A 25,552-nucleotide genomic window follows, 5' to 3' on the forward strand; every position below is an offset into this window, starting at 1 on the left:
TTTAGGTAACAGGGGCTTGTGACCTCTGTTCTATCACAATGTGAATGAAATCATTTTTGAAATGAATAGTTTATAAGGATAGAATGTAAATCATTCTGTGTGCCCTTTTAGGCTGGGAATTATGATATGTGCCTCCAGCACCTTGCCTGTCTGCAGGACATCAACAAGGATGATTACAAGATTGTTCTGAACACGGCTGTGGCCGAATTCTGTAAAAATGAGCAGACAACCACTGATCATTTGAGAGCAACACTCAACCAGCTGAAGAATCAGGTAATCTATCATCACACACTAACTAACACTACTCAGCATTGTTTTTATAGGTTAGTTCCATTGATGCTTGCTGCCCCTTGTTTTCTTGTTGTGAATCAGAAAGTATGATGGGGTATTTTTCAGGTCCATTCAGCTGTTGAAGAAATGGATGGCTTAGATGATGTCGAAAATAGCATGCTCTACTATAATCAAGCTGTTATTCTCTATCACCTGCGCCAGCACACTGAAGCAATAGCAGTTGGAGAGAAACTCTATCAGTTCATAGAACCTTTTGGTACGTCATTGATCGAAGCAAGTAATTTTTCACACATTTTCTCTGACTTAAATTTTTTAATTCATCAAATTCTTGAATAATTTTTATTAGGACGTTCTGGCTACTCTCATCTCTTTAATTGTCTGTTCTCCGTCTCCTTTGCAGGCCCCTTGTCTTTCCTTTTTCTGACCTCTCTTACTGTTGGTATACTCTTGATTCACTTCTTTTCTTACTGCTTACCCATATCTCTGACCTTGCTGTCTCTCCTGAGCACCAGAATGTCTCACTGATCTCTCAGTCGCAATGTGCTTAAAATGGGACTAACTTTATCCCCAAACCCTGTTCATCTTTCTGACTTGGTTTATTTTCTGTTAATGATACCTAATCCACTTGTTTGAAACTTGGTTGTCTTTGACAAATCTCTCTCACTTTGAACATCTAATTAGTTGATAAATCCTCTCAATTCTATTACTGCAGCATTTCTTCTCTCTCTCTCCCTTACTTCCCCATTGCTGTTTTAGCAGGCCTTCTCCCTGACCTGTAGGCCCAACCACACATCTAGGCTCTTGCTCCAGGCTTTTCATTATCTTGCCTTAGATACTCTTAAGCTCTTCTCCCTCTAGGCTGTCCTTCATCCTGCTGCCAGACAACTCTATCTTTGTGGATCTGGTCGTGTCATTCCTCTACTGAAAACCCCTTTAGTAAACCCTATTGCCTACTCAATAAAGGCAAAACTCCTTTTCCAGGCCTTCCAGGTCCTTTCAATCAATAAGTAAAAATTTATTGAGTACTTACTGTGTGCCAGGCACTGTGCTAAGCACTGAGGATACAAAAGAGGCAAAAGGTAGCCTCTGTCCTCAAGGAGCTTGAGTCTAATGAGGGAGACAGTGGGCAAGCAAATAGACACAAAGCCAGGATGTGGTGCCACCCCATGTTTTCTAGTGTCACCTCATGTCCTCCAAGTATTCTCTGAGCTCTAGTCCAGCCAGACCACTGATCTTTTAGATTCCATATTCTCTGCCTTTGCTCATGTCATGTTTTAATGAGAAATAGAATGTCTTTTGTCTTGGATTCCGACCCTTTTTGACCTTGCTGGTGCACCGTTCTGTGAAGCTTCAAGCTTTCCACTGATGCCCATGGCCCCGTTCCACTGTATAGGAAACAGTCTTTCCCTACTCTTAACCTTCTCCAGACTTCTTTCTATCTCTCATATGCTCACTATGTTCTATTTTGTATTATATTTGGGTAAAATGTTACCAAATGTCAAATAGCTCCTGCTGGATAGGAGAAAGAGGAGAACAACTGTTGTAATGGTCTTTATAACCCTAGGACCCAGCTAAGTGCTTTGAAAATAAAAGGCTTAGAGTAAAGGTCATATTTTTTTTCCATCTTTGAGTACAACTCTCAGAATTCCTGAAAATGCCCTTCTGATAAGGTTTGCTAGGTTGTGGTAAGACTTTACAATTTTTACATGTAGTCTCAGGGAACTTGTTCCTTGCTACCAGGCTTCAGGGAATTGAGGGAAGAGACTGGACCCTTTTGGGGCAGGGTAGCTCTTCACTTCACTCCATTTAACTGGAATTCTTGTGAGGACCCTTGGACAAGTGGGACAGGGCCAAGGGAAAGAGCCCACAATTGTGTCAATGTCTGACTAATTTCACTGTAGTAAGACAACTCAGGGAAAGAAGGAAGAGCTGGGAACTCTGTGAGGTGGGGGACCAGAACTGAGCTAGGAGCAAAAGAGACTTCCAAGCAGAATTGACTCTAAGGAAATGCTTTTTCCCATTTCAAAAAGTAAAAAATAGGAAATTCCAATTTGCTTTAACTTCCTCCATTAAGAATATTTGTTATATCACATGAAATTAATGGTGTTAGCAATTCTATTCAAAGAATAGGTTTTTAAAAGGTTGGCTTTCTGAATCCCAAAGTAAGACCCACTTCTCTTGCCTTCTCACACAGTGTGTTCTTCCTACTGGAGTAGAGGTTCAGAACTTTGTGTGTGTCATGGGCTTGGATCCTTCTGGCTGTTCTCAGAATCATCTTTTTAAGTGTATAAAATTAAAGGCAGATTACAGAGGAAAGCAATTATATTGAAATGAAAGTCTAATTGTTTTCCATTCAAATTCATGGATTTCTTTGAAATCTTTCCCCTGACTCCTTGAGGATTAGTTTAGCCAAGGCCCTCACTGCCTGAGACACTTGCAGGCTCTGGCACAACAGCAACATTACTTTCTGCAGGTGTCCCATCTGGGGCTGTGGGCCCTTTGTCCAGCATGAGGCCAGCCTCAGGAACAAGAGGCCATCAGACTTGGGAGCTGGCATTCTAAGACTTTAGTCTGTCTGGCCTTGTTTGTTAGAAGTGTGTGTGTGCCTATCTTCATATCTCTTTTTTTCTTTTGTGTTATATAGAAGAGAAATTTGCACAGGCCGTATGTTTCTTGCTTGTGGATCTTTATATTCTAACTTACCAAGCCGAGAAAGCACTGCATCTCCTTGCTGTTCTAGAAAAAATGATCTCCCAGGGCAATAACAACAAGAATGGGAAAAATAACGAGGTGAGTGATCAGAGGCAAACATGTCCAATTCAGAACAAAAGTAACTGTGGGTTCTTTGACACAGGGACCAGGAACCATCACTTGTAAAGGTTATAAAGGTCGTGCGCCTCTCAGGTGCAATCCACACGTGTTTTTATTTTATTGGATACTTGAAACATCTGGAGGGGAATGAGCATTTATTAAGTAATCTTCACAGCAACCCCGGGAAGACAGATACTGCTATTATCTCCATTTTATAGGAAACGGAGGCATACAGAAATGAAGTTTTGTGCTCAGAGTCACACAGTGAGGAAGTCTAAGTCTGGATTTGAACTCGGATCTTCCTGACTCCAAGTCCAGAGCTATGTGCTGTAAAAATTAAAATTATAATCTCTAATAATAGAAATATTATAGTTTAGAAGGTTTATTAAATATCATTAGAAATCAAGGAATAAAGAAGATACAAAATAAAGACCACATGCCCATGGCTGATCAGCCAGTTCAAATACCCACCTTATCACCACCAGGCTCGGGACCAGAAGTAAAGAGATGGGACCTTCCCCGTCCCTGCCTAATATCTCCTACCTATAGAAAGTATGTAATGACAGGAAGTCAGTGGGCTCCTGGGAAATGTAGTTCTTTTTTTAGGGTAACAGATTTTCAATGATACATAATACATACATAATTATATGTAATATCCTTTACCTCTGAATGTATACAGTAGTTTCTCCACCCCACCCCCAAAGTTTTTATTTCCTTGTTTCAGTTACGTGCAGTGGTAAATTCATGTGGGGAGGAGGAAAATAGATAAGGGGATAGCCCAGGATGAGGGAGGGTGCCAGCACATGGTTCAGGACACATGGAAGATGCAAGCAGGTTGGTGGTTAGTGGGCACAGAGGGGCAAAGGTCTTTCTGTCCTGGAAGCCAGGCCAGGGTGACAGACCCTGGGAAGTCTCTCTGGCTTCAGTTCTTCTGCTTTTACTTTCACTTTTTTGGGGGGAGGGAGGGAAAGCAGGTGTGGTTTGTGGGAAGAAAGAAAGGGAGGCCAGGAGCAGAGAGAAGCACATATATATATGTCAACAGGTACTCCAATATTAGCCATCCACAGTAGGTATTGTACCCCCACTGGGGCCTTACTGTGATTACTTTTGAAAAAGGGGAGGGTTCCCACCTTTATGTGAGGGATTTTTAACATTTGTTTTTTGAAATTTTGAGTTTCAGGGGGCAGCTGGGTATCTCAGTGGATTGAGAGTCAGGCCCAGACACAGGAGGTCCTGGGTTCAAATCTGGCCTCAGACACTTCCCAGCTGTGTGACCCTGGGCAAGTCACTTAACCCCTTTGCCTAGCCCTTACCTCTCTTCTGCCTTGGGACCAATACATAGTACTGATTCTAAGATGAAAAGTAAGAGTTTTAAAAAAAATAAATGAATAAATTGGGCCCTCATTCATCTTACACATAAGCAATTTAATTTCATCTTTGTGAAAGCAAAGCCATTTATTTCTTGGATCACATATAGAGTCCTATAGATAATGATCTGGAGGGCTGAGTCAGAGATGTGTGCTTGGCTTTGGCAGGAGATGCTTATTTTGTTCCCTAGCTCCCTCTCAGTTATTGGAAAATTATGCACAAGCAGTAGGTGGGGCAAAGGTGCCTTTTTGTCTGAAAAAAGTCTAATTCAATTCTGGTTTATTTTATTTTTTCAATTTTATAGTCAGGAAACAGTACAAGCAAAGAGGGATCAAATCATAAAGCTGAGAGTGGAGCCTTAATAGAAGCTGCAAAGTCTAAGATTCACCAGGTGAGCTGATGTCTGAGATGGAGTCTGCAGATTGTGTAGTCAGCCTGGCAATGGATGGATGTTGAGACAGGAAACAGGAAATAATCTAGAAACATCTATCTTTATCCTTGTAGGGAATGACTTCATTTCATAGCCGATTGATGGTTCTAACTGGGTGTTGGTTCAAGTGTCACTGATAGAGAGGTGTTTTAGTTGTGTTTCTGCACCAGGGAAGTGGTGGGGACAGAAAAGCCAACCGGCAGTCAGACAATTGTCCTGCAGATAATAGCGGATGGACGATGTCTGTGGTTTGTCACTCCGGGACTGCTTTGATTCTTTGTTACTGCTTTAACTTGGCTCTTAAAATAAGAAATAGTTGAGATATCTTAAAATGATTTTGTAGCATTAACCTTGCAAATATGACATCACGTTTTTCTCTCCAAATGTGCAGTATAAAGTGAGAGCCTATATCCAGATGAAGTCTCTGAAAGCTTGCAAAAGGGAAATCAAATCTGTCATGAATACAGCTGGAAATGTAAGTGTCTTCCCAATTTCCTCTTACTTTTTCAGTTTTTGTCTTTATCTCCTAAGGACCTCCTGATTCCTTTGTTTTCCGGTCAAGAAAGCTTTAAGGAGGTGATTGTGATATGGCCTGTTCCTGTCATCAGGGAAAAACCAGGCCAGCAGAGGGCTAGCATTGGCCAGGGAAATCATTCCAGTCATCTCTTTTCGAAGGTTATTGTTGTTTAGTTGTTTTTTAGCCATGTCTGACTCTTTGTGAACTCATTTAGGATTTTCTTAGCAGAGATATTGGTGTGATTGGCTATTTCCTTCTCCAATTCATTTGACAGATGAGGAAACTGAGGCATACAGGGTGAAGTGACTTGCCCATTAGTCACCTAGCTAGTGAGTTTCTGATACTGGATTTGAACTCGTGAACAGAGTCTTCCTGACTCTAGGCCCAGCAGTCTTATCTACCTAACTACCCATTCTTTTGTTTGTTTTTTTGTGTTTGTAGAGAACAAAAATTAAATTTAAATCGCTTCTTGAAAGCATCTAACAACTTAAAAAATAATTTATTATAAACTTAGTCCTTTTTCCTCTATGTTGTTGGAAACTCCTTATGAGGAAACCCATCTCCCAGTCTAGAGCAGTACCTAGGGTACAAAGTGAGGTCGAGCGATTTGTCCAGGGTCCTACAAGCCAGCATGTGGGAGGGGCAGAACTTGAACCCAGACCTTCATTCCATAGCCAACTTTCCAGCAGCCATGTTGAGCTGTCTCTCAGTGACACAGTAGCAAACAGCACACTAAATGAGAATTATCAGACTATATAAAATCCCCGTTATGGAGTACCACAGAACAAAGCACATTAACAGAAAAGAAATGCTAGCAGTTTTGCTGGTCTGCCTGGCCTCAAAGTAACTGAGATGTAATTGTGCTTTGGACATGCTAGGATTTCTGTTGGCCTTTTGTACCGATTCAGTTCAACATTGATTAAGCATCTGCTACACAGCCCTGTAACTGAAGCTGAGAACCCTGAAATTTGGCCCACCAACCAGCTGGGTGATCTTGGTGGTATCCAGGAAATGTTGCATGCTTTGGGATGGCTTCCCACATGCTGGCTAGAAAGCAGAAGAGAGAAAGATTAGGGCTCTATGGGGAGGGCTTAGAAGCAAGAATAGCAGATTAGCAGAGTGGTGGGAAGAATGGGGGTGTTTAGCTCCAAGAGTCTTATGAGCAGCCACCGTGGCGGTCTGGTGCAAGCGAGGGAGGGGTGGAAGGACGAGGCTACAGGGAGAGATCAGGTTTTACCCAGACCTGGGGGGAGATCTGGAGCTCAGCCAGAAAGGATTGGCTTCCTTGGTGGTCAGGAAACTTTGTTAAATGAATGAGCATTTGAGGCAGAAGGAAGGACCAGTCAGTGGTGTGGTTGCTCAGAAATGCAGGTGGGTTGGGTGTTCAACCTAAAGAACCAGTGAGATGGGAGGAGGCTGGGATTTCCCTTCTTGAGACCTTTGATGCCTGGGGTTTGTGCTTGGGTGGGGTGTTCGTTTAAAGCAGATTTTAAGCAGGCTGGACTATGGGGGCTACTGTGAGAGGTAAGAAGCTGGACTTGCAGAGAAGAAATGTTGGGGAGTCAGAACCCCCACTTTGGGGCCTCGGGCAGGAGCCAGTACTTCCCTAACTTAGTGGCTCTGAGGCACAGGTCTTTCTTACAGCTTTCTAGAAATAAGGCTCAATTGCCTGAGTTAGTTAGGATATAAGAGAGCTTGTTGGTACTTCAATGAATCTGTGACTTCATCTGGGTGGGCCCATTCATACCTTCTCCTGTTGGGTGTCAGCATCCTCCCCTGACCGGGCACTTCCAGAACAGATAGCCAGGTCTCCTCTTTCTCCTCCAATTTTAGATCCACTGGAGTTTTCCTTTGCACTCAGCACATTCTACTTTCTCATACTTACTTGGGTTATACCCCCCTACTCTGATTCAGTTCCAAATTGGGTGCTTAATAAATGTTGAATAAATAAACACCATTGACTTGGGAAAATATTTAATTCACATCTATTTCGAAAGATATGAAAGATCAGTTTCTGTAGTAGTGATCAAAATGATGGTTAGTCTCAAATCAGAGATGGAACAAATATAGAATTCCCTTTACTACAGTATAAAGCATGTACCTTTAAAGCATATTTTTGGTAGTTGGCTCTGTTTTGACTAATTATGGGGATTTTATAGCTGTTAATTCCTATAGGAACAAGAGGCTTAAAAACAGACCAGATGTTAAAATAAGGAGGAACAAGCAGTAGTAGCTTCTAATTACTGTGATAGAACTACACTAATTCATTACTAGCTTAGTATAATAATGTAATTTTCAACTCATGTCATACCTCTTTAAGTTATAACTTATGTTTTTTTACAGTCTGCTCCTTCTTTGTTTCTTAAAAGCAATTTTGAATATTTAAGGGGTAATTATCGAAAAGCAGTGAAATTGTTAAATAGTGCAAACATTGCCGAACATCCAGGATTCATGAAAACAGGTAAAAAAAATCATGACATTTGAATAATGTGTATTCTTTGTTTTCCTTCTCTTATTACCTTTTCAATTTACAGACAATCATTGAGAATGCTTTCAAAGTGGATAATTTTAATGATGCCTCAGAGAGGTATATAACTTTTGGAATCTACTTTGCCTTATCCCCAAATCTTGGGATTTCAGTTCATTATATATTGATTCTCTGATGTGGTTCAGTCATTCAGTCATGTCTCACTCTTTGTGGCCCTGTGGACCATAGTACTCCACAACTGGCCATGGGCAAAGATACTGGAGTGCTTTACCATTTCCTTCTCTGGCAGATCAAGACAGAGGTTAAGTGACTTGCCATGGGTCACACAACTTGTTAGTGTCTGAATCCAGATTTGAATTGAGGTCTTCCTGACTTGGGCCCAATTCTCTATCCACTGGGCCACTTAGCTGCCTCCTCACTAATTCTTAGCAGTAGCCAACTTTAAATTTTTTTGGTTTTGAAAAGCCTATCATCTTAAATAGCAAATAACTTTATAGTATGTTTGGAGGAAAGGGCTGAAGTGTAAGGACAGAAGGAAGTCAGATGAAAGTTCTGTGATCTAGGTTATCTCTCATGTTTAAACTAATCTAATAGTGAACTTCTGTCCTGGGGTTGTGAACACTATTGACTTGACCTATTGGAGTGAGGCAAAGGAGATCAGGTAGAAGTTTTTTTGGAAAATCTAAAGAGGATTTCTTTCTTTTCACTTCTTATCCTTTTCCCCCTTAAAAGTAATGTATATCGTTATTCTCTATAAAAGGTACTCGCCACAGTGTAATCTCAACAAATAATAAATGCTTATGAGTAATAAAGCTTTGTTGTATAATTTTACAAGAGAATAAATAGCTGATACACAGTTACACCCACAAAAAATTTCCAAAATTTATTGTTTTGGAAATAGGGATGGCTTTAAAAAATATTTTTGAATTTTAAAAAATGGTTGCTTGGTAATTGAGTAAATGAACTGTAAACATTTTCTTCCAAAAAGGCTGAATTTCATAGATGTCACTTCTAGTTAGCTAGTCACCACTTTACAAAAGTTTATTCTTGATTTTTTTTAGTACTATTAGAAAAATAAGATGAACAATTCAGAATCACAGTCAGACCAAGAAATAATTTTAAAATATAGTCTAATACATATTTAAGCCTAACTACAAATTAATTATCCAGCCCTTCCTGACCCTAAGCCGTCTTCAAATCTAGCCCACATCAGTGTACCTCTGAAAGAATCTACTCTAGGCAATGCTCAGTGCATATCACAGATGATGGGTCAGTCAGCTGTCAACTTCTTTCTGCTGCTCAGCTAGGACATTGGTGGACATTTTAATATTCCTGTTTATGCTTATAGACCTTCTCCTAGAGAAGGCCTTTTTTCTCTCCAGAAAAGGATGGAGGGATAAAAATGGCTTTTTTGGAGAATTGAGAAATCCTTCCCTACTTTCCTCCTCCATCAGTTTAAGCTGATTCTTAGCATCAGTCTGAAAAATGGTGTTGTTTCCTTCCCAGGGTACTAGCTCTTGGGGAGCCTTCTTAGTGAGTTGTATTCTTATCATATGATCTTTTTTTATGTACTAATAGTAAATTAATTCAAAACCAAATGTGTACACACACATACATAAACACACATACACAGAGATTCATGTGTATGTGTGTTAGATCATTGATTTTTTAAAATATCTATGCTCCTGGGCTGCTTTATTTGGCACAGATCATCATCATAAGTATTTTATATGCAGACCCACATTTTGTCTAGTGGTGTTTTGTTTTTTTTTTAAACCCTTAACTTCTGTCTTAGAATCCATATTATATATTGGTTCCAAGGAAGAAGAGTGTTAGGGCAGGGCAATGGGGTTAATGACTTACCCAGAGTCACAAGCTAGGAAGTGTCTAAAGCCAGACTTGAACCTAGAACCTTCTGACTCTAGGCCTTGTCTACCAGTATTTTTATAGGCAGACCCAATAACATTGTTTTCCCTCCATCTCTCATAGTGACATCATACTGTAATGCCTAAACCCTAGCATGACATCATGGAATCCTGCAGGAATATTTTCCTTCTGGGCACCCAAGTTCCTCAGAGGGTTGATTACCCTCCCTTACAATGTTGTTTTACCCAGCTGTGTGTTTTTCCGGAACCAGCTGATGAGATAGGAAGGGCTTTCCTGCAGCTTGCCTGTATTGTATTTCCTTCAGCTTCTCTAAAGAGTCATACTCTATTATGGCTACTCCCCACCCCCCCACCCCTCCAGTCCTTCTGAAGTGACTCGTCATGGCAAAGAGAAGGCATGGGCTCCAAGTCCTGCAAGCCTCGGCCAGCCAAGCACAAGGGTTAAAAGGGTTCTGAGGAGGGACCCACTGATGTACATAGAGCCCGTCATTGGTGTCTAGCTAACTGCAAGGTGATCAATCTTTTGGGCCCCATCATTCACAGGGAGCATCTCCTGCATCCCCCAAAATACAGTTCTTTGAAGTGACCTAGCTTTGCATGTGGTCCAGCTGTACCCCAGAAGACAGGCAGCTCCCCAAGAGAGCACTGCCAGGCTTTTGATTGCTTTCTATTCAGGCTCTGGGAATGTTGTATCCCGGGTCCTGGGCAGCTGATGGGGGGGGAGGGGGGCCTCCATGAGGAGGTGGTGTTCTGGGCTCGTGTAATTTGGCTTATTTGTTTTATATAGGTGAATGCTTAAGGTGCATGTTCTGGAACAACCTGGGCTGCATTCATTTTGCCATGGGCAAACACAATTTGGGGATTTTCTATTTTAAGAAGGCTCTCCAAGAAAATGACAATGTTTGTGCCCAGCTTGGGGCAGGCAGCACAGACCCAGGTAAGTCTTGTTTTAACTGACTGTGCAGGCTGCTAGGGGAGTACATGTGGAGGTGGGCTTTGGTTTGGGGGGGGTTGTTTAAAAAAAAAAAGGATCTCATCAACACAGAGGGACAAGAACCAATAGTCAATGCAGAGCTGACTAATAGGAATACTTGTTTGGGTTAATTTCCAAATAATAAAACTTGGCAGAGGGAATTTAAGGATGTTTTTTTTATGCACCAAAAATAAAACCAGAAAGTGATGTGGACAATCAAGACATTTTTGAAAATTCCATGTTGAACTTATTATATTCTTCAAAGGGAAAAATAGGTCTACATAATATCTATTTTATGTTTATCCTTTTTCTGTTCTAGTTTTTATATGGAAATGCTTGTTTTATTAAGTTCAGAACAATTTTTTTAAGTGAAAAAATGTAAGCATTTCTATAGCAGTTATTGTAGTGTGCCAGGACCAGTGCTTTACAAATATCATTTCATTTTATCCTCACAACTCTGGGAGGTCTAGGTGATGTTATTTCCATTTTTCAGATGAAGAAACTGAGACAGACAGCAATTAAGTGACTTGCTCAGAGTCACACAGCTATTAAGTGTCTGAGGACAAATTGGAACTCAGTTCTTCCTCACTCCAGGACTGAGACACTATCCAATGACACACTTGGCTGCCTCCTCAGTGAGATAATCTGAAACTATATTTCCATTTCATTTAACAAACATTTACAAATTAATTCAGTTAAAATTAGAGGGATGACACCTCACTGAAAAGTTGATAAAACTCAGCCTTTGTGTGCTGCTTTGTTATGGAGTACATGTGTATGTGAGTTGCAATGAGTAAGCTGGGGGTCCAGGGGAGCTGACCCAGGGCCTGGGGCTCAGAATCTCGGGCTCCTCTGAGGGCACAGGAACAGAGTTAGAAGGCACTGAGGAGGCATTTAGACCAGCCCCTCCACCTTAGATGGAAGGGAGCGAGGCGGGATCTTCTCATTACCCTCCTGGACACTGGGAGGCCACGCTGCCGAATGATGCACATAGAAAGCAGGAGGTATAGGGTGCGGTAGGGAGCCCTCTCCCTCGCACCCAGGTCAGGGTGGAGTCTTCACGCCTTCAGGGAGAGAAGTGGACAGACTGGGCTGGAGGGAGGGACGCCGGCCAGGAGAAGGGGGCTTGGGGTGGTTGGTAGGCTGGCAGATGTTTAGAGGACATGCGCGCTGGGTGCTGGCTCCTTGAGGAAGAGGGTGGAATGGGGGCAGGTGACATTGAGGTTTCAGCTCAGGACTGTTTGGGGGAGAGAGCAGGCTGAATGGGGCTTCCTCGGGGAGCACGCGGAGTGTGGGGGCGACGAGGCTCATGCGAGAGCCGTCACCACACTGTGACTCCTGTTCCCAGGGAAGAAGTTCTCGGGAAGGCCCATGTGCACCCTGCTGACGAACAAGCGCTACGAGCTGCTGTACAACTGTGGGATTCAGCTGCTCCACATCGGCCGGCCGCTGGCGGCCTTTGAGTGTTTGATCGAAGCCGTCCAGGTTTACCATTCCAATGCCCGCCTTTGGCTGAGGCTGGCTGAGTGCTGCATCGCCGCCAACAAGGGGGTGAGTGAGGGAGCCAGCCTGCCTGCCTGGCCTCTTGTCCATGGACCATGGCGGCCCTGTGCCTTCTTTTACTTCACTGCTAATTAAAAAGCGAGCCAGAACATTCCTCCCTTTGATTAGGAGCTGTTTTGTTAAAAGGAGAAATTTTTCCTCTGCCTCTGGGAAAAGTGGCTGCGAGGCCTAGGTCACCTTCTTGTGGCCAGAGAAGGACTATCCCCAAATGTAATTGTGTTTCCTCTGGCAGATCCTGGCCCATTTAAAGAAATAAAGGTTGGAGGTTGAGGAATGAGTAGCAGCAGTTAGTTACAGCCCTAACTAGAAAACCTGAGGTTCTGCCTTATCTGATTGTCTTCAGAGAGGGCGCCTTCTTGTGAGTCATCTTTGAAATGGCAAATTTTAAATTAGGTAGTGTGGAAAAGGGAAAAATGATTAAACATGCCTGGAAATGCCCTATTTTATATCCTATAGAATTTTATGTTTTTTATTGATGAGCAATCATGTCCACTTCTAATTTCCTCAAAAAGGGGAGTTTTGAGTTCTAGAAAACTATTCGAACAGAACACCAGCAGGGGATCAACTTAGAGCTGGAGCACTCCTCCTCCTAAAGTCCTTGAGTCCAACCCCTTCCTTTTACAGATGGGTTAACTAAGGCCCCGATATTTAGTGCCTTTCATAGGGTCCCACAGCAAATGAGCGCTCACGATGGAGTTTGAACCCTGGGCCTCCTGACTCCATTTGCTCGTCCTACTTTTAAAGCTCTAGCGTGGGACCAGCAGCAATTGTTTGTCTGTCCAAGGACCAGCTTACCTCATCTCCAGAGGACTGACTGCTTGAGGGGGTTGGAGAAAGAGCCAGCCAGCATCACCAAGAAGGACAAGAGGCGCTCTTACTGTTAGCAGCCTTTCTTTGCCTGGGCCCGTTGGAGAGTGCAGATAGGATTCCTTTGTATGTTTTAAAGGCGTGAAACCTTTCTTGGGCAAAAAAGTGGCTGTTAAAAAGTCTTAGTAGTTTTAGTTTTGTTTAGTGGATTTTAGGCTTAGAACTGGGGTAGAGTGTCTTTATTCCACAAGTGGAGAAACAGACCCAGGACCACACAGACTGCTAAGAGGAAGCTTGATCCTACATCCTCTCTGTCAGTCTTTTCTCTATGTTGCCTCATTGGGACCAGCAAGAAATATTCTTATATTAAAAGGAAGCATGGTCCAGAGGGAAGGGCCCTGGATTTGGGTATCCATGGATCAGGGTTCAGATTCTTCCACTTTTAACCTGGTCAATCCTGGGAAAGTCACTTAATTTTTCTGGCCATTAGTTCATATAATTATTGCCCTTTATTGATTAAGCTTTAAAGAATTCTAATTATGGATAACAGGTACTTCTAACACCAAGAAATGAGAGCAGTGACTAGTTATATTGTGCCCAGTCATGTTCTTTACAGAAGATCTTTACCTTAGAGTACAGTTATACTGTGCCCAGTCAGAGGCTCAGGTCCATATATGGTTCTGCTGCCCTAAAAGCCAGAGCTGGAGAGTCAGGAACCTTTTTTGGGCAACCCCTACCCCCACCCCAGCAGGTGGCCAGTGTTCAACCATGGTGCTTCCTCAAGGCCTTCTGGTGTGGAGCCTCCCACTCTCTGGTCCCAGGTAGTGAGTGCTTTTGAGACAGGAAGAAAATCAATCTTTTTGTCTCATGGACAGGAACTCCTTTTTTGTTGTTCAGACCATTCCTTGTCTGTGCTGTGCCCATCCTTGTTATCCACTTGTTGCATGACACATCCCCTTAAATTAATCTGCTCCCCACAGTGGAGTGCCCATCTCCACCCACCTGTCCATCTTCTCAGTCCTGCCACCAAGGAATGATGCACTTGGAGAGACAGGAGTTCTCTCACCTCATTGATCTTGTACTCAGACAGGCCTCTGCTCTTCTCCCTACTCTGGCTACCTCTCCCGATCCCCTTCTCCCTGCCTTCCCCCATTTACCCTGATAAAGTATTTTGGGGAGATGGGAGACATTCAAAATTAAAATGAGTTTGAAATGTATCTGTTTGTCTTTATAGCTAACCCTATTACTCGGATCAGGAGACTTCTTAAAAACTTCCCTTGTGTGTTTTGTAGACCTCAGAGCAGGAGACTAAAGGTCTTCCAAGCAAAAAGGGGATTGTCCAGTCCATCGTGGGTCAAGGCTATCATCGAAAGATCGTTCTGGCTTCCCAGTCCATACAGAATGCTGTCTATAAGTAAGTCTATAAGCAAGGGGGAGGCTTGCTCTCGTGTTGCCTTTGAAGTGAATGTCTTAATTCAGAGGTGGGACTCATATTACGAGGAATTGTTGCTTTCTGAACTAAAACATCCAAGAAGTTGGCTCTGGCTGACTTGGACTTTTTACTAGAGCAGATTCAAGAAGATTCCCAATAAAACTGTTGGCCCATCTCATCTTTCCAGGAGAGGGCGTCAGGGGATCTGGGATGCATCCTAGGCTATCCTTGCTCAGGCTTTGTTTAGAAGCCTCTTTCTCTTGAATGGAATGTTTAAATGTGGTGATTTGTACTTTAAAGGGGCCAGGCAGAGGTTCTGGATACCTGTAATATTCCTAATATTTGTATTATAAAGGCTTAATGTTAAAAACATTCTTTAACAAGTGTCCAAAATAACTTAGAGGTTTTTCATTACCCAAAATGATTTCTCAATTTATGGTCTTTCACATATGCACAGCCCACATCCTGTGAAAAGATTCCAACTAGAATTTCCCATATTTCTTTCGTCACAGAGCAAGGATGTGATGGCTTCATTCAGTCTTTCACAGCTTCTTACATGGATTGCAGCCTATCGGATTTTAAAGTTCTGATTAAAATCACCAGTGGTTTCACTTGAGGTTATTAGAAAAACAAAGCATTTAAAAATCATATGTGGCATCCATCTCTGTAAACATTATGTTGAAATTTTTAATTTACTTTACATTTGTTTTGTTTAATCTTTTAAGTGATGGACAGTCCTCCGCTATTCCTGTAGCCAGTATGGAGTTTGCAGCCATTTGTCTCAGGAATGCTTTGCTGCTGTTACCAGAAGACCAGCAGGAACCAAAGCAGGAGAATGGGTCTAAGACGAGTAACCAGTTGGGCGGGTCTGGAGAAAATGCTGAAAGTCAGGAGACTTGCAGGTAATCCAGCCCTACATCCAGACTGGCAATTTCATTGATAAAGGAAACCTCCCAAATGAGGAACTTTTCTCTCTCTGTAATTTATGGTCTTAGAGTGTCAAGAAGTTAAGTATTTTGTCTAGTGTCACCAAGCAGCCCTCATCTCCCCATATCAAAAGCCATTTCTTGGGGGTATCTGGGTGGCTCAGTGGATAGAGAGCCAGGCCTAGAGATAAGAGGACCTGGGTTCAAATCTGGCCTCAGATACATCCTAGCTGGGTGACCCTGGGCAAGTCACTTCACTCTCATTGCCTAGTTCTTACCACTCTTCTACCTTGAAACTAATACATAATTTTGATTCCAAGATGGGAGGTAAGGGTTTAAAAAAAAAATCCATTTCTTTGTCCACTATACCCTGGTTGCCCTTGTTCATTTTTACAAGTTATTGAATCTTTCCTAATATTTGTATTATAAAGACTTAATGTTAAAGACATTCTTTAAGAATTTAGAATATTAAAAACAGAATTTTTCATGAAAAAAATCAGTTATCTTCCATTTATTTGATATTATGCTAGGAATTATGGCAGATATAAAAAGTACATGGTCCTTGCCCTCAGGGAATTCACACTGTAGTCAAATGGAGAACCAGATATGTAGATTATGAAAAACTGAATCTCTAAAATGAAGGGGTTGATCTTGGTGAATTAGCCAGGTCTCTTTTAGGTCTTACTAAAGTAACAAGAATAATAATGAATATTTTCTCTCTAACCTTAAAAGATTTGCAAATTTGATTTTCTATTATCAGCAGTACTATGAGTGAACCAGAACAGTGTTTGGAATTCAGAGGAGGGAAGTGATCTGTTTTTGATGGGGGAAGGCATTCCTGAAAGTGTGGCATATAAAGGGTGCTAAGTACTCCAGAAGACTGAGTAGAGCAGGGAGGATATATGAGTGGAGGGAAATGACATAAAGCATGGGAATGAGAATTCCTGAGGCCCATTTAGCAGAGAGTCTGGCTAGAGATGGTTTGTGTCCGGGAAGAGTGGGAAGTAGTCCTAATGAGACAAATTAGAGAGGTCAGAGTGAAGGTGTAGCTCTCGAACAATGCTAGAGAATGAGGTGATCAAAGTGATATTTTAGGCAAAGTATTATCTGATGGGTGGTTCAAGGAGAAGCGGACATGGGTAGACTGGTTATGGGACTACCTTGCTAGTCTAGGAATAAAATGAATACCTGAGCTAGTGTGATGGCAGTGTTGGTGGGGAGCAAAGAATATATGAGGGTTAGGAAGATCTTCATGGTAGAATTCAAAGAAAAAGGAAGGGTTGAGCCTGGGTGATTGGGAAGATGGGATTTCTGTTCATGGACAAAAGAAAGTTAAGTGGAGAAACTGTGATTGGGCATTGGCTGGTGGCAGGCCAATGATTTTAGGTCTGAGGTGATGATGTGGTAACCACATTAAAGTAAAGGATGAATTAGATGAGAAATTGGGGGATGGTTGGACTGGAATGGGTGAAGAAATTGGGATCATTCAAGAACACTTCACAGATAATGTTAGGGGACAGTTCAGAAATGATGACAATTTTGGACCTCAGTGTCTGGAGCAGTAGATACTAAACAAATACAAGAGCTGCATTCGATTTTTCAGAGACAAGAGCTTGGATCTTTATTGTTCCTCGCCAAATTTAGACTCTATAAATGTCCGAGGTGGTAGATTATTTTGTGGCTTAAAGTCAAATACCGTTGGTTTTGTTTTTCCTCTTGCCTATTAAGTGGGAAATTGGCCCAGAGAGCTGCTGGTTCAGAGGGTGGCAACTTGCTGTATAAACAGGGGGTTACCTAGGAAGAAGGGTATCCTTTTTTTAACTTCTATTTTTTTTTCTCAATTACAGGTAGAAACAATTTTTGGCAGTTGTTTTCTAACATTTTGTGATTCAGATTCTCCTCCTCCACCCCACTCCTTGACACAGTAAATAGTCCGATATAGGTTGTGCCAGTGCTTTCATGTTATCCATAATCCATATGCTCATGCCATGCCAAGACACATATCACATATAAAATTAAAAACTCGTGAAGGAAATAAAGTGAAAGATGGCATGCTTTGATCTGCAGTCAGGTTCCAACAGTTTCTTCTTTGGCTGTGGAGGGTATTTTTTATCATGAGTGCCTTGGTGGTTTTCTTAGGACCTTATCTTGCTGATATTATTTTAGACCTTCATAGTTGGTCACTGCACAATATTTCTGTTACTATATACACTGTTCTCATGGTTCTGTTCACTTCACTTTGCATCAGTTCATACAAATCTTTCTAGGTTTTTCTGAACTCATTCTGTTGGACATTTCTTTTTTTTAAACCCTTACCTTCAGTCTTAGACTCAATTCTGGGTATTGGTTCCAAGGCAGAAGAATGGTAAGGGCTAGGCAATAGGAATTAAATGACTTACCCAGGGTCACGCAACTGGGAAGTGTCTGAGATCAGATTTGAACCCAGGACCTCTCATCTCTGGGTTTGGCTCTCAAACCACTGAACCACCCAGCTGCCCCCTGGACATTTCATATGGCACAATAGTATTCCATTATAATCATGTTCCAAACTTGTTCAACCATTCATTCCCCAATTGATGGACCCTCTTTCCATTTCTAGTTGTTGGCCATCACAAAAAGCTGCTAAAAATGTTTCTGTATAAGTAGATCCTTTTCCCTTATCTCTTTAGGATACAGACTCAATTGTGATATTGCTGAGTCAAAGGGTTCTATTTTCTCTTATCTTGGAGAGTGTGTGTGCTCTTACTAGGATGGCTATTGTTTTTGTGAAAATTCTTCTTTTTTCATAAACATACAGAAATAGGGCTCAGGATTAGGTATATCTAGAAGTCACCTCACAGTTTACAGAAAAAGTACACTTTTATTTTACATTTACATAAATATAGAGGAACAAATCAAACCTGACACATTGGGAAACATTTAAGGTAGTTTTTCAAGCTGGCTTCAGTGACAGCACAGAAGTAATATCAGTAGGCCTTTAGCACAGAAAAAAAGATAACCTCTCCTTCTTCCAAATCGCAGTGATAATTTGATGATAATCTTCAAAAAGAAGATATGGTAGAAGAAAGGAAGGAACGAACGAACAAACTGCCCAAAGGCAAAGGCTCGCTTTCTTAAAATGATTCCAAAGAAGAAGAGGCACTGATGATCATGGCTTGGGAAACATTCATTGGCAAATTTAGAATATTCAGAAATAAAGAAACAAGGGAAACAGCTGCTGCCTCTGCGTTATGACTCCAGAGTAAACAGTGATGAAAGGCAGCAGCAGAGAGTTCAGAAAGAGATCAGAAGGGTACTTTGAGCACACATTTAATGTGGGAAGGCATTTTCATAGCTTCATTTCAGTGGGATGGCATAGATATTGAGTCTGATGTGTCTGGGGGAGTTGGAGGAAGAGTCAGGGCAGAACTAGGTTAGAATTCTTCATCTCACAAAAGTTATAAACTACATAACTTTCTCAATTTGCTCTCTAGCTTATGCTATAGAATACCTCACAGTAAGTTCTGAGACTTAAATAAGATCACATGTATTGAATGCTTTGGAAATTTGAAATATTGTGCAAATCCAGTATTGGTTAAGAGATCAGTGGTTTCTATTGAAGTGAAAAATAAGGCATGAGATAATATTTGCAAATAAAAGTACTTAGCAGAGTGCTTGGAACTAGATAAATAAGGAATCTATTTGGTAATTTTCTGATCATAAGTAAGAATCGATGTATGAAGTAGCTAAATGGTAATAAGTAAAATGTAAGTGATGGTAATAATAATATTTATTATTAAGTAAATGGTAATAATAATAAATTATTAAGCATTTATCATTTACCTCCTCAATGTTCTTTTATTTTATAACAAGAGGGAATTATTATTACTAAGCATATAATGAAGGGAAGTATGGGAAAAAGTCAAAGGGCTTATTGCTTAATCTTTGTAAGTAACAAGGTGTTTTTATTTCAGCAGTAAAAGTCATGATGGAGATAAATTTATTCCAGCTCCACCTTCTTCTCCTCTCAGAAAACAAGAATTGGAAAATTTAAGGTAAGTGCCAAAATAAAATTATTTTAAAATTTAGAGCAAAAAGTTTCATAAGGTTGCTCAGTGTTAAAATGTGTAGAAGAGTAAGAAAAAAATATTAGGTTACAAATCCCAATTAAAAATTATTAATGCGGGGGTCAGCTGGATAGCTCAGTAGATTGAGAGCCAGGCAGCCCTAGGTTCAGATCTGACCTCAAACACTTCCCAGCTTTGTGACCCTGGGCAAGTCACTTGTCCCCCATTGCCTGGCCCTTACCACTCTTCTGCCTTGGAACCAATACACAGTATTGGCTCCAAGACAGAAGGTAAGGGTTAAAAAAAAATTATTAATGCCATATGTTGTTAATATCTTATTTCATTTTGAGAGGAAAAAAGCAATTCAGCAAAATATTCCAACATATTGACTGTCAGAAGATCCATGAAATAATCTATGCCCACAGACCCCCACTTCTTCAATGAAAAGAGAGAGGTATTCAGCTCTTTTTAGGGGTCAGGCTTAGTAATTTATTATTTTTCAATTTACATTGTGATCACTGTGTAGTGTTTTCTAAGTTTTTTCATATTTTACTCTGTATCAGTTCATCAAAGTCTTCTCATACTTCTCTAAACTCTGTCATATCCTATGACACATTTTTATACATATATAGTTTTACTATAGCATTCAAAAGGCTTAATTAACTTTTTCAGACAGTGCAAGTTTTGAGGAATATTAATTGCAGAAGGAAGGTTCTGATGCATGTTTTCAGCATTTCTTGTATGTAAAAAGTCAGTTGTTAACTGGGCCATTTGTTAGTCATGCAGTAGAATTGTCAAACAATATTGTCGTGATATTTATGCTCAGTCCCAGAGTTAAAAGTTTGTGCTGTAGAGTCTGAGGAAACAGAAAGAAATATCTGAATAAGTTAATGTTGAATTTGACCTTTCCAACAAATATCAAAGTGATTTAAAATTCAGTAGTTTGTGACTTGTAAAGCTATGATCTAGACTTCTTCTCAGTTTTCTTAAAGGTGAAATAATAGAAGTATAAGTATTTTATACAAAATTAATATCTATGCTCTCTTAATACAGGAATTTAAAAATGTTTACTAGCCTTCATTTCTTGTGAATAATGATTGCTTATAGCTGAGGCCATAAGGTGGCACAAGTAGATAGAGAACTGGGCCTGGAGTCAGGAAGACTCAAGTTTCAGATTTGGCCTCAGATCCTAGGCAAGTCACTTAACCTCTGTTTGTCTCAGTTTCTTCAGCTGTAAAATAGGGATAATAATAGCATCTACTACAGGGTTGTTGTGAGGATCAAATGAGATAATGCTTGTAAAGTGCTTAGTATAGTACCTGGCACAGAATAGGCACCATATAAATGCTTATTCCCCTCCCTTTCCCATGTACCTACTGAACATTTTGGCAGTTTGCTATCATTGTGTTGAAAGAAAAGATATTTTCAAATAGAGCACAGCTAATGGACCAAATTACATTGAAATCCATAAAAATTAAACGAAGATATTCCTGTTGGACAATTTTAAAAATCAGTTACCATTTTGTTCCAAGATAGCAAAATAAACTCCAATATGAATTTAAACATATCTTATGATTTTGCAACAAAGTTGGCACAGACAACTTGTTGAGAATTTATCCTGGAACTTAAGACAAAAGTGAGAAAACAAGTAATTGAAAGAGCTCTCTCTTGATGTCAAATACAATTTTTCATCTTGCTGCAGTTTGGAGTAACACTGCTTTAAAAGGTATTTCTTTGCACCTTTAATGTCTTTGGCCAAGCAAATGTCTGTATGTTGTTACAGACAAAAGAGTGGTTGCCTTAAACTGTGACCGTGAAAATATAGTTTCAAGACTTTGAATTGCAGTGTTCAGGGGCCTTAAGGAAGGCAGGGGGTGGGAATAGAAAGAGAGGAGAAAAGCATTGACTAATGATTTCAGCAGTCCCTGGGTTTGAGAGCACATGTCCCTTTTGCTCGGTAAAACAACACAAAGAATGTTGACCTCAGTTCTTTTGCCTTCCCTTTGGTTTTATTTTATTTCTATCAGAGAGTCTTCTATATTCGTCCTGGGTTATATACCCTCTATCCTGTTGTCTTTGGGGAAGAATTAACCTTTGTTGTTCTTTGGTTACAAGTAGGAAAGGCAAACCTGAACATCTTTCAAACCGCTATTCTGTGAGCAATGAGGCATTGACCTTGCTTTTAGAATTAGAAAATTGTATTTGCTGCATTATTTACAGACTATACATAAGCTGTTATTTAAGATAGGCCCCAAAGTGCAATTTGGACAGGGTGATCATCACTGAAATTTAAAAGCAAGAATAGTCAGCAGTTTTTTATGTAAAATGCTTCCTTAAATGCAATAAAATCCCAAACTCTACACATAAATGGGTTTGTTATCTTTTTACCTTATCAGCTCTAATCTGTGAAGCTAAATTCAGCCTGAGACTCTGGGCTCAGAGAGGAGGAGGCAGCCCATTACAGGTTTTTTGATAGCCTATCAGTGCAAAAACCTAGTGACGTTAATGTTTAATTTCTTGAGAGAGTAGAATTATTTTCAAATCAAAACCCCTAAATGAAAATGAAATTGTGCTGTGAAAAAAGTAAGAAGGGAAATTCCAAAGCATCATTGGGAAATTGGGGGAAATGTCCTAACTTTGGCTTTAATTTATCCAAGAAAGACTTGCTTTACTTCCCTGGTGTTCACTCCTGGTTGGAAATGTTATTGAAGTTGCTTGTTTTCATTGTTTGGGGATCTTTTGTAATAAAAATAGAGTCATTTTCAGTAAATGGACTTTTGAATAAATTGATTTAAGGGAATGGGAAAGTCAGGTTTTTGGTCAGCTTTAGCCATTCCATATTTTATCTTTTTTCCATTATGAAGCTGAACAGGTGAACCTGAAAATTAGTTTGATTATTTATCTCCTGAGCTTTTAAGAGAAGTGCTGCAGGAAGGAATATTTCTCCTCTTGAATGCCTGTTCTTTTCTTTGATTCGTCGGCTCTTTTTTCTGTATGTCCTGAGAGTAGGAATGGTGATATCTGGGATGAGTGAATTGCTTCCTTTTGCTACAGAAAGAAGCACCTTTTGGGATAGTACAGCATGAGTATTTCTATGAGGTAATTTCAGGATCACTATGATGAATTGTTAAAAATTAGTTTGCTGGTATATAGTAAGCCTTATTGTGTGGAGCAGATGGGACAAAAGAAGTGGAACCAAATGGAATGGGCCTTGGGGTAGATTTCTAAAAATGGCTGCAGAAGCAAACTTGTGATGGCAGAGTGGAGACAAATGGGAAGGGAATGCCAAAGGTTTGGGTCACCATTTTCTGAGTGACAAAATGTTTGATGGGGGTGGCTTTTTAGAGAGAGCTGGGAAGACAGGACTGGTTGAATGTCTGGGGTTAGGCTGAAGAGAGGAAGGATTGTAGGGTTTCTCTGAAGAAATTTAGTTTGAGTTTAGCATTAGTAGGCTTCATTTCTTCTTGATACTTCTCTGAGCCTACTTCTGCCTTGAATTCTATGGAAAAGGGAGATGGGCGTGACTAGGGTCTAGCCGAGTTTCTGTAGGCTATTATATTTGACCCCTTGAACTCTATAATGCCCAAAGCAACCATCACATGGGCCATTTTCTATTTCTAGCGGAACTAATATGCAATAACTTATCATGGCTTTGATAATGGCCATTTCTTATGACATCCTCTTGAGGGTCTTCTTTTGTGTATTTGCTCATAAAATAATGAAGGGCTAAATATATATAGATAGATGTGTGTGTATAAATGTACAGGTATCATGTTCATATTCAATATACATACTCATACTAATCTAATTGTAGGTGTGTTTTCAGAAGCTAGACAAAGCACATGAAGTCTTCATTATATTGTTATATTTTTTATCTAAAAAAGTAGCCATTATGACAAACTCGCTCTTGATTATTTTTTTTTAAACCCTAAAAATTGTCAGGATGTCTCAGATAAGTTATGTTGTTGAACTGAAGGCCTCACTTGTGCTAAAAGAATGACAAAGGGGCAGCTGGGTGGCTCAGTGGATTGAGAGTCAGGCCTAGAGACGGAAGGTCCTAGGTTCAAATCTGGCCTCAGACACTTCCCAGCTGTGTGACCCTGGGAAAGTCACTTGACCCCCATTGCCTAGCCCTTACCACTCTTCTGCCTTGAAGCCATATTGACTCCAAGACAGAACATGAGGGTTTAAAAAAAATAAATAAAAGAATGACAAGCCACTCTTCCCTTCTAATATCAGAGCTGTATTAGAAGTATTATCACAAAAAGTTGAGAAAGCATGCATTTTATTCTGAAGGGGTAAAATGATTTTTTGAGCCTTGATTTAAATGACTGCTGCAAATAGACAAATATTAAATGTCAACGATTAGGACTATTCCAAAAATGTATCTAAGGCTTTAAAGCCAGTCTTTTTTTTTTTAATAAGAGAAAAATAATTAGAGTTGTAATTTAACTACCAGTACCAGTAATTACTAAGAAACTGTCTGTTTCCTTTGCCTATCAGTTATGACATGTGAAGAAAAGGCCAACCCAAGGAAAACTGTTGTGTCTTAACAGAAAACCCCTATTGTTCTTGACTCCTAATCCTTAGATTAGCCTAAGACTTAGAGGGCAACTACTTCAGTAAATTGCATGTTTAAAATTTTGTATAATCCCACAAACCTCTGACATGGCCTCTATCCCAATATTTTCTCAGATACAAGAAATTCTAGAGTAATTCTATCCATATCTCCAGTAGCTTATTAAGGCAGCAAGTAGCTTAGTGATGTAATGAATGACAAGGAGTAAATGTTTAATTTTGTTACAGTTTTCATTAAGCTTAAGTGATTTAGATTCTGAAGTATTTGAAAGTCTCCTTTATTTAACCCAATGAATAGGGTTAATTTTCTTGTATGATAATAGAAATGCTGTAGTGAATCTAAATTCAAATCATCAGGTGTTTGAGTGATGATATGAGAATATTTTTAAGCTAGTGATGGTTAAACAATTCACAAATTTACTCAGTCTCTAATAACTTAATTTGTTTGCCAGTATTCCAGTTCCTTTTAGCCATTAGTGAATACGAATCTGCTGAGATTCTTCAGTATTTGCCCTAAGTCAAAGCTTTAGTGAAAGACTCATTTCCCAAAACTGGCATGAAGGTCGCTGCTAGGGGTGCGAAGAAATTGTGCGTATGTGTGGGGAGGAGTAGGAGCTAGGGATGGGGATTAAAGAGTTAAATAAATTAGATTAAAGCTGGAAAACATATGAGAAAAATGAATTTTTTATTAATTTGACATTTGCTATCAAAATATAGGCAAGAAAAAAGAAGATAAAAGAATATATTCTTAGATCATGCCAGCTTATTGTGTAGATAGAAAACCATTCCCTAAGTTTGTCCTAGCTGCTGTGCACTCAAGGGTTTTTTTGTTTTGTTTTGTTTTTGTGGACTTTGGCAGGTTTCCTGATTCAACTTAGGTGTTTAGCTAGGTGAAATTTTCTGTCCTGTTCCTGTATTTCCCTTTTTTTTAAATTTTGACTCCATTTTTATTAAAACTTAATTGTTATGAGCTACTAACGGACTCCTGACTTGAGAGTTAATTTTATAGATGGTGACCACTCTCTCTTTAATTAATTAAATTTATTAATTATTTAATTATTTGTTTTGCTTTCATTTTTTTTACATTCATAATTTTACTTTCCATTTATTATACTATTAAGTTGTCTGTTCTCTAGGCATGTTAGACACATGGGGAAGTTCATTAGTTCTTTTACACCACTCAAGTACCATGGAGCAAATTCTCCATCAAATTTGACAAATGCTTTTGTGGCCCAGTATCATAACAAATAATGACTTAAAGACAAATGAGAGTTGACTCTAAATAAGTCTGAAAATTACTTGTTTTTGGTGTTGTATGAGTGTGCTCTTACAACAATGACCAATATGTGTTTTACATGACAATAAAAAGAAAAGAAAGAAAATTACTTTTTAAATGTACTTTAAAAAAGTCATATGCTTATGTCTTCTGGTTTACT

At 39.9% G+C, this 25,552-nt stretch overlaps 1 protein-coding gene across 12 annotated transcripts in view; it reads left to right on the plus strand.

The window, feature by feature from the left end:
- CNOT10 (CCR4-NOT transcription complex subunit 10) overlaps positions 1 to 25,552 on the plus strand; it is a 69,740-nt gene that overhangs the window by 21,306 nt on the left and 22,882 nt on the right. For 8 of the 12 annotated variants that reach the window (XM_007505230.2, XM_056800387.1, XM_007505226.2 and 5 more), the window contains 11 exons: positions 112 to 273; positions 397 to 547; positions 2,936 to 3,081; positions 4,775 to 4,861; positions 5,292 to 5,375; positions 7,761 to 7,878; positions 10,579 to 10,728; positions 12,113 to 12,315; positions 14,427 to 14,548; positions 15,292 to 15,468; positions 19,446 to 19,526. In XM_007505230.2, coding sequence (XP_007505292.1) covers positions 112 to 273; positions 397 to 547; positions 2,936 to 3,081; positions 4,775 to 4,861; positions 5,292 to 5,375; positions 7,761 to 7,878; positions 10,579 to 10,728; positions 12,113 to 12,315; positions 14,427 to 14,548; positions 15,292 to 15,468; positions 19,446 to 19,526 — 1,481 coding nt within the window. The remainder of the gene's footprint in view (positions 1 to 111; positions 274 to 396; positions 548 to 2,935; positions 3,082 to 4,774; positions 4,862 to 5,291; positions 5,376 to 7,760; positions 7,879 to 10,578; positions 10,729 to 12,112; positions 12,316 to 14,426; positions 14,549 to 15,291; positions 15,469 to 19,445; positions 19,527 to 25,552) is intronic. The other 4 variants (XM_056800389.1, XM_056800384.1, XM_007505225.2 and 1 more) reach the window with 1 other exon arrangement.

This window comes from Monodelphis domestica, chromosome 5 (genome assembly GCF_027887165.1).
Source record: "Monodelphis domestica isolate mMonDom1 chromosome 5, mMonDom1.pri, whole genome shotgun sequence".
NCBI lineage: Eukaryota > Metazoa > Chordata > Mammalia > Didelphimorphia > Didelphidae > Monodelphis > Monodelphis domestica.